Here is a 16,089-nt window from a genome sequence, read left to right as displayed (position 1 = left end):
AATGAAGATGTGAAGTTATCTGTGTCCCAGAAATCAAAGCCATAGTAAAAACAGATGAAGCATGAAAGCATTGCTTTAAGAGAACTGTGCTTGTCTGAGTCAAATGTTGCTTTGAACAGCACTTTGGAAGTTTCTACCAATAATATTTCAGACAAAGTTTGTCTTCATTATGTTTCAAAGACTTTAAGCTCCCTGAAGTATTAATCCTCCTGCCTAATATATCTATGATTCCGTGAAATAGGGGTGAAGCTTGAAAACAGGACTGGTAAGATAGAAGGGAAGAGGCAGGAGACATGGAAGAGGCTGTCTTTCCTTTGCCACTGCACTTAGACATGAGGGTGGGTTGCTCATGTTTCTTACTGGCCTGGTGATTCCCTAGATAAAGTGCAACTGTGTTTTCCTGTATGAAGCATTTATTTTAAGGTAACTTGCCTGAGTAATTTCTTCTTGATGTGATGTTTCTTTTACTCTGTAGGCTTATACTCATCTTTGACCCTTTCAGGCTCTTTCCTTGTCAGAGAATCCCTGTGAAACTCGCTTCCAAATATGTTAAGGATCTTTACTTTTTACTATCTACTTAATGTTGGGTTTGTAAGTTAATTTCATTCTAGCTGTTAAAACTTTTGTGATGTTACTAATATGGCTCCTTTGCTATCCTATCTCTGAAATGCCTTCCCCTTTAAACTCGCTCCTAAAGCCCAAGCAAATTTCCCTTTTTCACTTACTGTGTCTTTCTTGCTTTCCTGTACCCCTGCAGTGTCTGGCCTCCTCTGACAATGCTTGGAAGATTTGTTACTTGCTTCTTAACTTTCCTAATTCTTTGCAGTATCCTTCCTTTCCTGTGCAGTGTATAATTTTGTCTTTCTAATCCTTGAAAAAATGCCCAAGTCTTTCATTTCAGTCCCTGACAATCTGCATTGTAGTATCAGCGTATGGCTATATCTTAAGTCATAAGATGTATCCTTTCAGCTGAGATTGTACCTTAGCACTGGAAATTTGTCTAACTTTGTGTCTGTAAAGCATGTGCATGCCTTATTGCTATCTCTTCATAACGCAGAGTACTCTCAAAAAATCAACACCAAAAAAAAAGTGCTGCTTTTAGCTAGTTTTCTGAGACTTGTCAGCAAGAAATAGGAGAGGGCTGTGTGGGGCATGCCATTGCAATGTCAGATAATGCAGAGTGCTGCTTGGTAGGTGTTCAGCCGTCTGTACTTAGGCTTCAGTCAAGCTGTATTAACTCCTGAATTCTGAGAGCAGGGTTCACTGCACAATGGGGTCATAGTCCTTTTTCGTGTTGAATTAATATCTGCTGAGAAACATAATCAAAATAGTACCATGCATAACTGCTCAAATTCAGCCATGAAATGAGAATATTGAAATAGTGATACATTTTTCTAAAATGTCTTAAAAAAATATATTCTTAACATCTTAGTCAAGAAGTGCTATTATAACCAGATTTCTTTGGGAGTCAAGTACAGATTTATCTTGAATTTATCAGCTGTTTAAAGTCTGTCCATTCCAGCGTGCATATTAGTTTTTCTTCTGTCTTAAAAAGCAAAAAAGAGCCAACCCAAAATAGCACAACAGCTTTAATAACTTAGTAAACCATCTTTTTTTAACTGGCATAGATGACTGCCTTGTTGACTCAACTTTTTCCTTCCGAAGTAGTTATTACGTTCTGTCAGAGGGGTTCTAAAAAATTCTGAAAGCAAGGAGCTGGGACTCTTTTAAGATGAAGCTTCCATACAGTGTTTTTTCTATTGGTGTCCATAATTTTTAAATCCAAATTAAAAAAGTCAATTAAATTAGAGACAAGGATGTGTTACTACTTTAAAAATTATTTTATTAGCTTTTGTTACTGATGAGAGCTACTTTTCAGTACTGGGAATGAAAAGATATGTGCCTTTCTTACCTCTCCTGCAGCAGAGAGGAAAAGTGTTTAATATTAATATAATTTTTGTTGTTGTTTTCCAGCTTAATAGATGTAAAAGTCGCTTACAGAAAAGTGTGCGTACCATACACAAACAATCCTGGACCATGGTTTCCATTTTTTGCCTTTTGTTTTTAAAAAAAGTTCCATGTTCCCTCTGTTCGTCCTCTGAAAAACTCGCTTCCTCCCTAGTGTTCCCTGACCTTTTGTCTTTCTCCAAATATCTGGCATGCTTCAGTTGACACCATCAGAATCTCTCCTGCCTGTCTCTCATGAGGTTCTGAGTTTCCATCCTCTTCTGGGGGTGTGGGGGAACAGAAGGAAAAAAACCCCATAAATAAATATGTGTACCTGTAAAACTCCTGCCCATTTCTGTCTGTTTTGTTTTCTGAAAGAGATGTGATGTATTATGGACTGTTAGGTTCCAGATCTGCCTCTGAAAAAATTGTAGTAATTTGTAGCCCCACTCATGCTCCCTACCTTATCAAGCAGAGATGTAGAAAGGGTAAGGAATATGCCATTGTCCAGCAGGGGCATCCTGGAGGAAATTATGGATACATAGCTATTGTATTACTGACAGTCGCAGAGAACCCCATTATGTAATTATTTGCTGAAAAACAAATTCAGATGTTTGTTTATTCAAGTACTGCATATCTGATGATGAAAGTCTTGTTTCTTCTGTAGCATTACTTAATTGCTAGAAATTCTATAAAGTTGGTACTTTTATCTTTACATTTTCTCACAATTGTGATGGCTTATATTCATGCAAGTCCATTAACATCTTGGTGTGCAGAGAAACAGTTTGACAGCTGTAGTCTAGCACTTCCTTATCGTAACTTGATGTAACATTCCATAGAGACAGTCACGCCTCAGACTGATACTCCGCTCTGCTTCTGGTATTTCAGCTTTAATGGTTTATAGTGTCAACTCATGTGTTGTTTGGATAATCATAATTGACTTGTTAAATAAGAACAGTTTACATTCTGTTTGTCTTTTTGTCACTGTTCACATAGGATGATTTTTGTGCTGTGATTCAATGGGAAAGTATTCTGGAAATCACTGATTTCTGCTAATTTTATTTTAATAAAGGTGGTATTTTATGGCTATGCTCTTTGAATTTATGCAACCTACTATAAACTTTGCTCCACCTTTCATTAGGAAACCTTCAAAAATTGTTGATTAGCATTACACGGAAGATCTGTGTTAAATTTTTGTGCGCACAATAATTTAACTTAGTCTGCTGCTATAATTGTATCCAGTGTCAGAAACAACCAGCATGTGGGGTTTTTTATTACCCCAGTTTTAGTTGGGAAGTGTTCATGGGTCTTAGTAAAAAGTGAAGTGCTTGTGGAGGAAGAAAAATGGTTTTCAAGGTATCCAGTACAGAGTAGTAACATTTAGTACTCTAACGTCATGCCTGGAATGCCAGTGCTTCATTTGTCCCTGAGTGTTTTTCCTGTGACCCTGAACTGATCTTATGAGTTTTATTTATCCTTTCTGTAAGAATGTAATGTTCTTGGTACATGTAAGAAAAGCATAGCAATAGCTGGGAGAATGATTGTTGCAATTTTTCTGTTCATTTCAAGCTTTAGCATCTTCTGTAACTGTACAATGCTTATGAGTAGTATAAAGAGATAACTTACACCATTATGCTGGTAGTATAACTTTAAAAATCTTGCTGGTGTTTTTTACCAGTCACTTTTCAGTACACTCACAAAAAGAGGAGTCCTGTGCACTGTAGGAAAAACATTCTTTTAGATCTGATTTGTAAAGTTGGAGAATGATTTTACTGTACCTTGTTTAGCTTAAATACTTTGTTTGCTTGGTTTTGAAAGCAGCAGGGGGAAAAGGTAATATGTGTCCTTTTTATATACTTTTTCACCTATGGGGCTGAGTCTTAACACCATAGTCAGAACTCCCTTGTAAGTTAAGCATGGTGAGCTAAGATCCAGCATCAGATGCTTCAAAGAAAATCTCAATGCCAAAGCAAACTGAAGAATATAGGAGAAATTACTGTTTTGTCACTTTTGGAAGGTATTTAAATAATAGTAATGATAATAAAAATCTGTATTTGAAGTTAGTGGTTCCCAGCATTATACCATACTGGTCTTTGTTTCTGAAATTTATATCCCTAATTTTTCAAGTGAGAAAACTAAATGGAATGGTGCCACTAACAAGTGGTAGTATAACTGCATGACAGTAGTGCTGTTTGATACAAGGTGCATTTGTGAATTTAACTAACAGAATGTACAATGTTGATTTATTTATGTAAATTATTAAAATCTTACTAAATAAATTGAATGACACAATTACTTTGAGGAAGAAGGGTTATGCAGTCTTTTATTAGCAAATATGTATGTAACTAATAACTGCAGAATTAGCTGATTGAAGGTAGTATAAAATGATTTTGAAATTGGGAAGTTGAGCAGCTTTATAGCATTGTTTCTTCTTTGAGTGTTTATGATATATGTGGCATTCATATATATATATGTGTGTGTGTGTATGTATACATGAATGAATGCCCACTAATTCTTTGGGGATTTTTTTCTTTTTTTTTTTTTTCTTTTCTTTTTCCCTGGTGCAAGAGAAGGAGAACAATGAGTGAGGTTGAGTGATACTGACATGAAGTTGATAACTACTTTATTAAATAAGTATTTGATTTAACCTAGAGAATTGACTGGTTCTAGCAACTGCAGTTGTAAATAAAAAAGCATCCTTACAACCAGAAACCTGTAATCTTTTTCAATCTGAAGCTATTAAGTGTTCCTGTGTAGTGCTTCATTCAGTCTGTGCCTCAGGACAGTATGGAAGACAGCAACATGTTCAGCAGACATTTCTGATTTTTCTTGAACAGTGGAATAGGATTGCTGTCCTGAGTCAGTTCTGGCAAAACTGTGGAATGCACAACTTGATCTGCCTTTCCACTGCCGGTGTCACTTGCATTTGGCTGCCAGGGAGGAAACTGGGCTGTTTTGGTCTCTGCTGGTACAATGGTTTAATTTACAGCAGTGTTGTGTTTACCCAATTACTGGGTCTTGGCTCCCGTGAGCCAAGTAAAAGCAGGGACTGTGCCAAAGGTCCCTTTGACATTTTGAACTTGAATATTATTGCACCTGAGGTTTTGACATAATGGAGAGTTTGCAGTGCAATCATCTCGCAGCAAAATCTTTTAATCTTGTTATAGTTTCTGCAATTGATGTATAACTGGCCTCAGGCATTTATGCGGGAGGGGAATTCTAAATGTAGGTACAAAAAAATAAGGTTGTTTCCTGTTCCAAAGCAACAATTTATTGTTGAAGATATCAGGCCTACTGAGTAGTACCAGCTTGGTGTGCTGGAATCAGTGTGTTCTTGTTAACACTATAGGCAGAGGTGTGCTCTAATGGCAATGCTGGTGTAAGAGGTTCGTATTAGTTGCTTTTAATTAGATGCCCTTTAGTGTTCAGTCCAGGAAGTGGGCTGGGTTAACTGTAAATGTATTATTCCCTTCTGCCCTATTTAATTTTTTGGAATCTGTCCACAAACTAATCTAGGTGTGTGTGGGATGTTAAGGAGTTGCTCTCTTGGCAGTCCTTGATGCCAGGCTTTTCGCCATATACTTCTAATGACAAAACACAAGGATGTCACAGGAGTGGTGATATTGTCTGTGCAATACTGAAAATAGTCAGAAACAAAGAGAGCCTTTAATTGGTAAGGCAGAACAAAAGAAAATTCTTGTTTTCTCTAGTAGAACATGTCATATTTTATCTCTCTAGCATAAAAATAATCATCTTCTGACAATATACAAAAATGAACCTGAAATTTTATACGTGCTAAAACTGTCACTGATGTAAGAAAAGCAAACTATCATTTTAATCTTAAAAGCTTTGTGGAGGCAGAATAATAGTGCTCTCTTAACTGTCCTTAAAAGGTTATTTTTTTTCTCATTGACGCTGATTTGATGACACTGAACCTTGCTATGGAATAAAATAATCAAGATTCTAGAAGAAGCCATAGTCTTTGAAAAGTGGATTATTTTCCCGTGGTTCCCAAAGCACGTCATAGTTTTCTGTAATGTATTAGTTCTGTTCAAAGATGTTCTTAAATGAGTGAGAAATGGATGTAGTAGTTAAAAGGTGGAACAGAAAGTCTGTATGAGCAAGACAGCGTCCAAAATAATGTCTTTGCTTACTAAGTGTTGATTAAAAGTGTCTAAATCCATATATGAGACTAATGGAACAGTTAATTGAAATTGTTATGATTTAGATGAGGTGCTTTTACTGCAGACTTATCGAATTGTTTTGAATTTAGTATTTCTCTTGTTATAGATCACTTTGTAGTGGGAACTGAACTGATTTGGTTTGGTTCTCTTGTTCTTTAGTATCGTAGAACTGGTAGTTATTTGGCTGTGTCTCCAGATGAGTTTTCCTGTTTCTTAAGGTCCAAATTTGCTTGCCAACTTTGAATAATTACTCAGTTAAACTAGCTCAGTAAACCAGAGATAGAATGAATGTTGCAGGGCAAGTTAATGTCTAGAGCAGTGTTCTGTTGCCGCTGGGGGCCACAGGCAGGCCCACATGGAAAAATTAAGAACAGGGCAAAATATATGAATGTCTTAAGTTTTTGGGAAGTTGCATGAGTTTTTTTAATAAACCTGAATGGATCTCTGTTCCAAATGCCTGTCTCTCCTTAAGGTGATACAACTTCTTGCATCCGTGGTGTCCTTTGACAAGTGAAGTGTATGTTGCCCTTGCCTGCAGGAAGGGTTGCTGCTGTAAAAAATTACTTAAAGGTTTGAAAACAAAGTTTCTTGAATTCTCAGATTTATCATTCAATTTTTAAATTTCTTCAAGCTTGATTTATGAAGCAATGTATCAATTTACTTTTATAAGATTATGCCATGTTATAGAAGTTTGTCTCAATCTAAGTTGTAAAATTCAAAATAATCTTGCTTTTAATCCTTACCTTCTTGTTAAGATAAGCATTGTCTCCTTGTTGATAGATCTGGCTGAAAATTCTGTGGAGTTAATGATTATTTTCCCCCCAACCTCTTCTTTCTTCTGATTTCCTTTATCATTACAAAAGAATATAAAATAATTTTGATCTTGTTTTTTCTGGTATTATTTTCAGCTATGTGTTTTAATATAGACACAGGGTGGTTGTAAATGCTCAAAAGAAGCTCAGTTCTCATGTATTTGCCAAGAAGGCATCATTCTTGGTATTCTGGTGGTGTTGAGATACTCAAGAGTTTCTAACTTCTAAGAAACGATGGAATCATTAAGATTTTGGTAGCATGTATTTAATAAATCTGGCTCTGTGGTGCAAGTGTTTTGGTGTGGTGTAAAGACTCATCTAATTCTTAAACATGTAAAGAATGGAATGGAAAGGTTGCTCGTATCAGGAAAAATACAGTTATCGGAGGGGAAGAGGAATGGGAAAGCATGAAGTATTTGGAATAAAATTTTTTAGTGATGGAGCATGGTGTTTTGGTTTTGTTCTGGGTGAAGTTTTATAAGTTGATTGTTTTTTATCTTGAGACAAGCAACTCACAAAGTCAGTAACTTGGTTACAGTGAAAGGGGGAAAGAATACTGTTTACTGAAGTTGACAATGTTGAAATGTGTGAGCGTAGTGAAAGTCACGAATTTAATTCTAAATTAGAGATAAAGATTAAATACCTTGTATACTGAACAGCGTGAACAAAGAAGCAATGAAACAATAGATCCTCTGTCTCAGAAATTTTCTATTTAAATGTGTGTCCTCATGGAAGAGAGCTTTGGTCAAGGATAGATGACTGGAGCACTGCCTGAGCAGTTACATGGCTTGTGTTTTGTAACAGTATAGAATACAGGGTCTAAAGTCGCATCAGCTTTTGACCCATGTTAAATAAGCTAACTTAGTGCTTAAATGTTTTGTTATAATTCTAAGTAAAGTGGGCTTGGAATTAATGATAGGTTAAGGTTGGGTAACCTCTGCAGAGGTATATATTTTTCAGAATGGAGTAAAAAAAAAAAAACCAACCAAAAACCAAACCAAAACCTGCTTACCCTCCATCATAGCATATAATGGCCTTCTAGAATATCAAGTTTTAACTTTGAATAAACACTTATTGGCTGGCAGGTAAGTGGATGAAAGGTTTATATTGAAGCTTTTTTAAAGGAGATTTGTATGGGATTTGTGTAGTAAAAATATATCATGATTATTCAAGACTTTGAATTTGTAATAATAAATAACATTTGTAACTTTGATTTGTTTATTTTGCAGCTCCGGTTGTTAACCGATACAACAGAAGAGTATCAGGTAAGATTTTCTTTCAATAATTTAATGTTTCTGAAAAAGATTTTGAAATGTGTATTTGACTAAAGGAATTACATTAAAAATGACCTTTCTCTTCATCACTGTAGAAACCAATGGGAAACATAGAGTAGTTTAGAAAATTCTGTGGGTGACCACAGACTACTGAAGTAACTTCAGCAGTAGTCGTGATTCTATCCAGAAAAACTTCCTAGAACTTCTGTGCAACATAGTTATGGCAAAGGCTTGCTTTGCAGTGAATTGAAAAAGTGGCAGCTTCTTTCTGTGGAACGAATCTTCCATCTTGCTAGGAATTTAATCTCACGTTAGACTACAGAAATATGGGGGGAGGGGGGTCCCCTCTTGTCTTGTTTTAGCCCCTTGCTTGTGCAAGTGATATTTAAAGTTGTGTCTATTCACTTGTTCTGGAGAACAAGTTTTTTGTTTCTTTTCTATCTTAATCAATATGAAATGCTTTAATGAGTAGCTGTTATTCCAAACAAATTCTTTTTAAAGTTGTTTTTGAATGCTGTCGTGTGAACAAAATTTCATGTGAGAATGAGAAGATACTACAGTATTTTTCTCATTCGAGGTGCAGATTGCTTTACATGTCGCTTTCTTGCTTCACTTAACTAACATTAGCTGTTCTAGAAAGTCATTACGGTTCTGATTTGAAAAATGCCAATGTTCAGTATTTTCTTTCTAGCTTTCAGTTCAAGTCTACAGTTTTTAGCTTGTGTATATAATCTGACATGTTCTTTGGTATGATGACTATGGTGGGGCATTGTTGATAATTATATATATGGCATATAAATGAGATAAATACATGTTTGACTTTATATACAAAATGTCCTTTTACCCATACAGTTGCTTGGGTATGATCAAGGGTATGACTGTATTTATGCCACTACATATACGTAATTGTGAGTATAAGGGTAACTTCATAACTCTTAAATTGACAGTGCTGGTAGTTTTGGTGTATTACAGGAGGAATTAAGGCAAGACAAAACGGTATCTTGAATGGAGTTTGATACTCTGATAGTAAATATTGGAAGTCATACATGGTAGAGTATCTTAATCTGGAGAGTCCCAAGACATTTTCATTTCCCTAATTAAACTAATCCATCCTGGAACCTGCTGATGAAGTAAAATCTTACAAATGAGAAGTGAATCCTTCTCAGATTTAAATTTAAATGAAGGCTAATTTATTCCTGAAGTTAAAAAGTTGAGCCTTAATCAGAGGATATTGTAATCTTTTTGAATCTTCAGTACTGAAATGTAATATTGGTGCTCTCACAGTGCTGAGCTACTCTTAGTTAAAAAGCAGATTCCTTCAGTGAAGGGTCTAAAGGTTAATGTGAACAACTAAACAGCAAATGTAAAACTGAATTGTTAATTTATGCAATTAGACTAAGGAGGACTGTTTTGATGCTTAGTAACTCTGATGCTCCAAGAAGAGCTAGAATAATTCAGAGTACATGTTAGAATTCTTCTCACGGAGGCAAACATTAATAAATACCTGCATTTTACTACTGTGTTAAATACTTTTCAGAATAATAATAAAAAAATAATCTCCACTTTCTGTACACTGTACAGGTGATGATCAGAGTGGGCTTTGTTAAAATGCAAAAGAGATGCAGACAGCATCCATGCATGTACAAGGAGACCCCATTTTACTCCTCTTGTCAGGAAAAGTACAGAAACCTGTTTTGGGGTGGGTGGGGAGTGGTTTGTTGGTTTGTTGGGTTTTGGGGATTTTTTTGCACTCCATACCTGCTGTGTCTGTCAAGAAATTACCCAAATAGGAACAAGTCTGGCAGGGTTCTCCTAAGTCATTAAACTCGGCCCCCTACTGTCATAGGCAACCACATTTTATAATCCTGTGCATAAAGTGAATGACAGATTTGTTGGTTTTGGTGCTCTGAATTTGATGTGATTTCCTTGTTAGACATGTTAGGCTTTAAGAATCTTTTCATTCTGTAATTTTTATAAGACTTCTTTTTCTGTATAAACCAACAAATAAAGAATCAACATTGCATTATGGATTACTCAGCATAGTATCTAAATGTATCTATTTCTAACTAATTAAGTAAAGCAGAACAAACCATGGAGAAGAAAAGCTCACACAATTATTATTTTTTTTAATTGCATTTAGTGTTTTGTTTTCTGACCTTCTATTCGGAAGAACTTTCTGCTAGTCCGTGTGGAGCCTTGTCAGTCCTACCAGCTATTGTTGTGTTTCCAGTGCAGCGTATGCTTATAAGAGGAGTAAAGAGCAGAGCTAAAATGTTTGCTGGTATCAAGATTTACATGCACAAAATTGTAGATTTACAGTATTCTAGAAGAACAAAATACGAGAAGATTTTAAAAACTGACATTGGACATGCTGAAGAAAAGACTTAAAATTTGAGCGAGAGCTTTTTTTCTAAGCATTTGGCTGTCTAGGGAATTATTGTGTTGCTTTCATTGTTCAGTAGGTCAAGAATGGAAGTTAGGGAAAATATAATTCTAATTAAAGGAAAAGATGATAAAGTAATTGTCTGCATTATACATACAGTTTAGGACAGGCTAATAATTGTTCTGGTAGACAATTCAACTAGATATATGTTCTTGGTGACTAACAGTTGTTCATGACCCTCTTACCAGAGCAGTTACAGAATATCTTTTAAATTGCTTTATTAATGTTCTCAGTATTAAATTTGGAGCGTTTACTCCTGGTCAGTTATGATTAGCTGCCTAAAGATAACAGGCTGGTGATGATTCCCTTGGTGCAGTAATGCAAATTCCAAGGATGCATAAACCCATAGAAAAAACCCTGTTGTAATGATTAGTGGATTTTCATTTAGGTGTTTAGTTATGAAACATCTAAACCTGTGACTTTTAACTGTACTGGCAAACATTACTTTAATGATTCTAAATATTTAGCTGTCTTTTAAGACTTAGTCAAAATATAAGTTTTCTGACAAAGGGAAGGAAGTGCTAAGGAAGTTTATTTTTGCACTTTTTGAAAACTCTGAGCAAATTAGTTTACTTCTAGCTTATGCAGTACCTCAGTAAAATACCTCAAGAAATTTGAATTTAAGGAAACAGCTTGACAAATGGTAATCTATTAGAAAGGTCAAGCTGACCCTGTACATTATGTTGTTTAGATTTTTTTGGCAAAAATAAGAATGAATTTTATTTCTGCATTTCTCAAATCATTGACCAAAAGTGATGATACTGCTTTCATATCCCATAAGTGATAGTAGCACATTCTCACATGCTACTTCTTTCTCACCCTGCAGTACTGAGAATGTGGGGATTCAATCTGCTCACTTTTGCTCCCCATTTCTGCAACATTTGCTACTTGCTCATCTCCTAGGTTGATGTGTTCCCTGAGGCGCAGGGATAATGTTCGCTTGCTTGCTTGCCATTAAGCTCTTCCCAACAGTTTGACAGCTATGAAGGCTCTGCAGGAATCCCATTTGCTTTTTGACCAGAGAAGCATGGCTTTGTGTGCTGGTCACAGATTCAGCCAGCAAAGCAGGAGTCCGTGGGTGGGAGAGTGAGAAACTCCATTGACTGTGCAGCAGGGTCATCCTGGAGAAGGGGGACTTGTCTAATCATGTTCATGGAATTATTTATAGATGTGCAGAGTGGCGGAGTAGTGTTCTCATTAACAGAAAGAGCCTTTTCCAGGAAATGCTAGGAGGGAGAAAGAGAAATGAGAGCTTGATGTTCCCCTAGAAATTTATCTAATGAGTAGATTGTGTGTAGCATGTCTGGCGATGTAAAATGTTGAGGTTCCACGGCATGTGCACAAACCCCAAGCATTGTGTCAGTAAGTTCTAATTTGTATATAAGCTGGTGGCTAACTTGATTAAAATAATGCTCTGTTTGCAAAATCATAAGCTATCCTTATATAGAAACTAAAAAGAAAAAAAAAATCAAACCCAACCCACTAAGTTTAAAATCTCCTTAGCTATAGGATGCCACAGACTGTGATGCCATGGGCAATTTCAGTGCTAATTACCCAGTGAAACAGTCTCCTTGCTGCTGCTTTAAGTGAATTGGCAATGTCTGAGCCTTCTGCTAGATAACTCATGTTACATGGCTTGCTGACTGCCTTGGTCTGCCCAGGCTTGGTTTGGATGGCCTGAAAACCATACAGATTCCTTCCTCCCAAGAGCTGGACTGTGCTGAAATTCATACTTGCTTGATTACATTTCTTGATCTTCCTCCAGGCACGGGGCTCCTGACAAGCTTTTTGTTAGTCACTTCCTTTTCTGTAGTGAAAGAGACTGCAGAGAATGCCAGAATCTCAGCCCTTGGTTAGTGACTAAAGGGTGCAGGCAGGTGGGAGAAATCACAAGGAATAATATCAAAGCTATTTCAAAACTAGAGGGAAGTCAGCATTGATATTTGTCCCACTCTAACAACTGATACATAACACTGAAGAGAATTCTGCTCCTGGCAATATATGAATGAAAGTTAATTGTGGTTTTGGAACGAAGTGTGTGACGCCTACTACAGTCTCACTTGAGCATAGTTTCTCCTGTTTTAGTTTTAGCATGTTTCAGAAAAGTAAAGTTTTTTGCTAGATTTCTGTATTGCCATTTCTAGACACCTTTGATTCATTCCACAGAACACCCACTCTCCAGCAGACTTGCTGACTTCTTCATGGGATAGAAAAAAAATCTGGCAAAATGTGACACCCATACCATACATGTGTGACAGAATGTTTTCATCCGTTTTCTCCTATTATTTCTGTTTATCTGAGTGAGCTGGTGTAATTTTCTCTCTTGCATATGCCTGTACTCCCTCTTTAATCTTCTTTTGGCCTCTGTGGGATTGGAATGAGATTAGTTTTCACATTCAACTATATAAGCAGAATAATTGAATTATTTAATCTAGGGAAGCAATATATGGTAGTTATTTCCCTAATATTTTTATACCAGCAAAGAAACATGATTCAGGATTTGTGACTAGTTTCACTTTAGTATAAAAAGTAATCAAATGAACAAGAGTTGCTTCAGTTAGTCCCTTTGGTCGGGCAGCTTTCAGCAGGGACTTGGTGACAACGATCAAATCTGCTGTCCCTGGAATTGGGTGTGAAGTCCTCTCCTAAGATACGATTGCTGAATAAATGGTTTTTTGTTTTTTGTATATCTGTAGAGGATAATTTTGTTTGAATGTTACTGAATCCTGTTTTCCCATCTATAGTGAACATTAATATTGGGTTTGGAATTGGTATTGTTGATGTTTCTCATTTCTCTAGCAATCTGATATGACAGTGTGGTTTGGTGGGGGTTTTTTTCTTTCATCTTCATGTAACACTTTAACATGCTATCTTTAGAGGGTGTAGGTATAGAATTTTGTATTTGAATGTGTAAATCGGTGTTCCTTGACAGTTTCTGGCTTTTTCTTTCCTCATAAGATAAACTTCCTTAAGAGGCCTGTATGACCATTGGTTCTTCAAACTCACTGGTTCTACTTTTTGACAGTGGGGGACTCTTTGCCTTGAACTCTTCATTCTTCTGGCTCCTACCAAAGATGAGCAGTCATATCATAAAGTAGATGTGTGGTTAAAATCCAATATCTCTCTGGGCTTTCTAGTGAGATGCAGCATTTTCTTCACAACATGGCAAGTTGAGATGTCAGGATATGATATTACACATGGTAAAATCGTTTTAGTAGCTGTTAGCTTTTCAAAATTACAGTTATAAAAAAATAATTTTCTAAGAAAGCTTTTATGTTGCTGCCACGCAGCATGTTAGTATTTACAAAAATACCATTTTGTGATCATGTTAAATTACAATATCTGAATAGTAGCAAAAAAGCAAGAAGCAAGACTTACTTTGGGAGCTTGTTTTGAGTATTTTCTCTTGCAGAATACTATCTACTACTTCAGTGATAAAATCTCATCAGTTCAAATCATCAAGGGGGGGAAGACTGAGTGACATTCTCCATGCCGTTCTTTTTGCTTTCTACCTACCAGACTATCTGATTATCAGAGGATGGCTTGAAAATCATGATCTGGTTTCTTCTCTTGCAGCTACTTAATGAGTTTCTGTATTGATTATTCACCATCTTACAAAACTTGATGGCATAATAACTTCTGCTGAAAGGTTTTCAGGCAGATGATAAATTGTAAGAGACTTTTGAGTTAAAAAATTCACATTTTTACGAATGGCAGCTTCTATAATTTTTTTGCTAGCCCTAAGGGTTGCAAAACTGTTATCATAACTAGAGTGAAAATAATTCATTTTGAAAAATGTTGATATGAGCAAAAGCCAAGTGTGTGGGATGACAAATGAAAGTGGTGATAAATTGTGTGGGTGTCCTCCTGTAGGAAAGTGCCTGAATCATTATTCGTTAAAAAAATAAAGCTTGTTTTCTCTGTTTGCAATATTGGGACTTATTTATAAATTCTTGGCATGTAATTGGCATTCAGTGAATAACGAAAAGCTTATTTTTGGAAATTAACAGTTGAGACTTCACAATTACTTGGATTTCACACTATGGTGAATACTTCTGCTTGTAATTTTGCTAGATGTTTTTATGATATAAAGAAATAAAACACTCAAACATCTTTGTCTAAAAGTTAAGTCACTGCAATACCTGGTCAGATGAAATCTGATCCAGTCTACTCAGTGCAAGTGTAAGTGTAAGTAAGAAGTGCTACAGTAGAGTAGAATTCATCCAGTTTTCCTCTTTTTTTTTAAATATTATTTATTCTTTCTAAACAATTGTTCATACTTACAGTGATACATAATGATTAGTAATTGTTCATCTGGAGTCAAATATTTTAACTTAAATTAGTCCTTATTAATAGGGAGAATAAGGTACAGCTATGCATATTTATTATGCAATTAATGCAGTAAGGACCGATTTTTCAGAAGTATTCAGGTGGCAGAAGGTGCAGGTGATTACTTTTCATTAATTCTTTTACATTAAATCTCTTTTAAAAGCCTATGTAAATGCTAGGCCATATCTTTAGATAAATAAACACTTTTGACAATATCAGCCTTCAGATGATTTTTTTAAAATAAAATGTCATTCTGTCAGTTTTTGATGGGTTGGAATTTAATTTTCTTTTTTTAAGGTGAGATGGAAAAGAGGAGAATTGCCTTTTTTTCCCCCTTTTGTTGTGAACCCCAGCTGTTTTTTGACATGTGAATTAAAGCCCAAATGAAAATATTACTGCATGGTTTGCTGTGCACAAGAAACTGAAAGCAAATACACTAGAGGAAATCTCAATGCATGTCATGATACAGGCTAAAGAGGCAGTTTTTTACTTAGTGCAAAAAATGGTGCTGTGATATGTGTGTGTGTATATATATCTATATCTGTGGAGTGACCTCGGGAGCTAAATGTGCTTTTCATTTTTCTTGTGACTACATAAGGCAGCACTTTCTCCCTTCTTTAATATAAAATTTTAGAAAAAGTCTTAGATGTTATGCTCTTATACTGGTTAATAAACTCAGGGCAAGTTTAGGTTGCTGTAACTTCAGATTAAATATGAAATTGATTGGATAGTTAATGTAGAACAGAAAAGTTTAAACATACTTGATTTAAATATGACAGGATATCCCATGTATTTTCAGAAACTTTACTGTCATTTTTAACACCAGAACACCTTCATGAGACACTGTGTACTCCAAATAATGCAAAGCTTTAATCAGCATGCTTAAAAACTAGCTACAGGGAATATAATGGCTTTAAAGCAAACTCAGCTGGGAGTTGCTGTGAGCACTTTTATAGTGCTCTCATTTAGAGAGACTTAAATCAGGGCTTGAGTTTGGGACATGGCTTGTGCGTGGGTACTAGGCTGCCTGGAGCACTTAACTGATTTGGATTAGCATGTCTGAATGTGTGTTTTTCCCATGTCTCCAAAATTTGGGATAG

The 16,089-nt window shown here is 35.8% G+C and overlaps 1 protein-coding gene across 1 annotated transcript in view; it reads left to right on the top strand.

Annotated features, from left to right (window-relative positions):
- Positions 1–16,089, top strand: part of PRKAR2A (protein kinase cAMP-dependent type II regulatory subunit alpha) — a 68,988-nt gene that overhangs the window by 17,082 nt on the left and 35,817 nt on the right. Inside the window, exon 2 of the mRNA XM_055804530.1 lies at positions 8,173–8,208. Coding sequence (XP_055660505.1) covers positions 8,173–8,208 — 36 coding nt within the window. The remainder of the gene's footprint in view (positions 1–8,172; positions 8,209–16,089) is intronic.

The sequence above is a fragment of the Falco peregrinus genome, chromosome 5, assembly GCF_023634155.1.
Source record: "Falco peregrinus isolate bFalPer1 chromosome 5, bFalPer1.pri, whole genome shotgun sequence".
Classification (NCBI taxonomy): domain Eukaryota; kingdom Metazoa; phylum Chordata; class Aves; order Falconiformes; family Falconidae; genus Falco; species Falco peregrinus.
The sequence above is the reverse complement of the archived record's forward strand: the minus strand, read 5'-3'. Positions and strand labels throughout refer to the sequence as shown.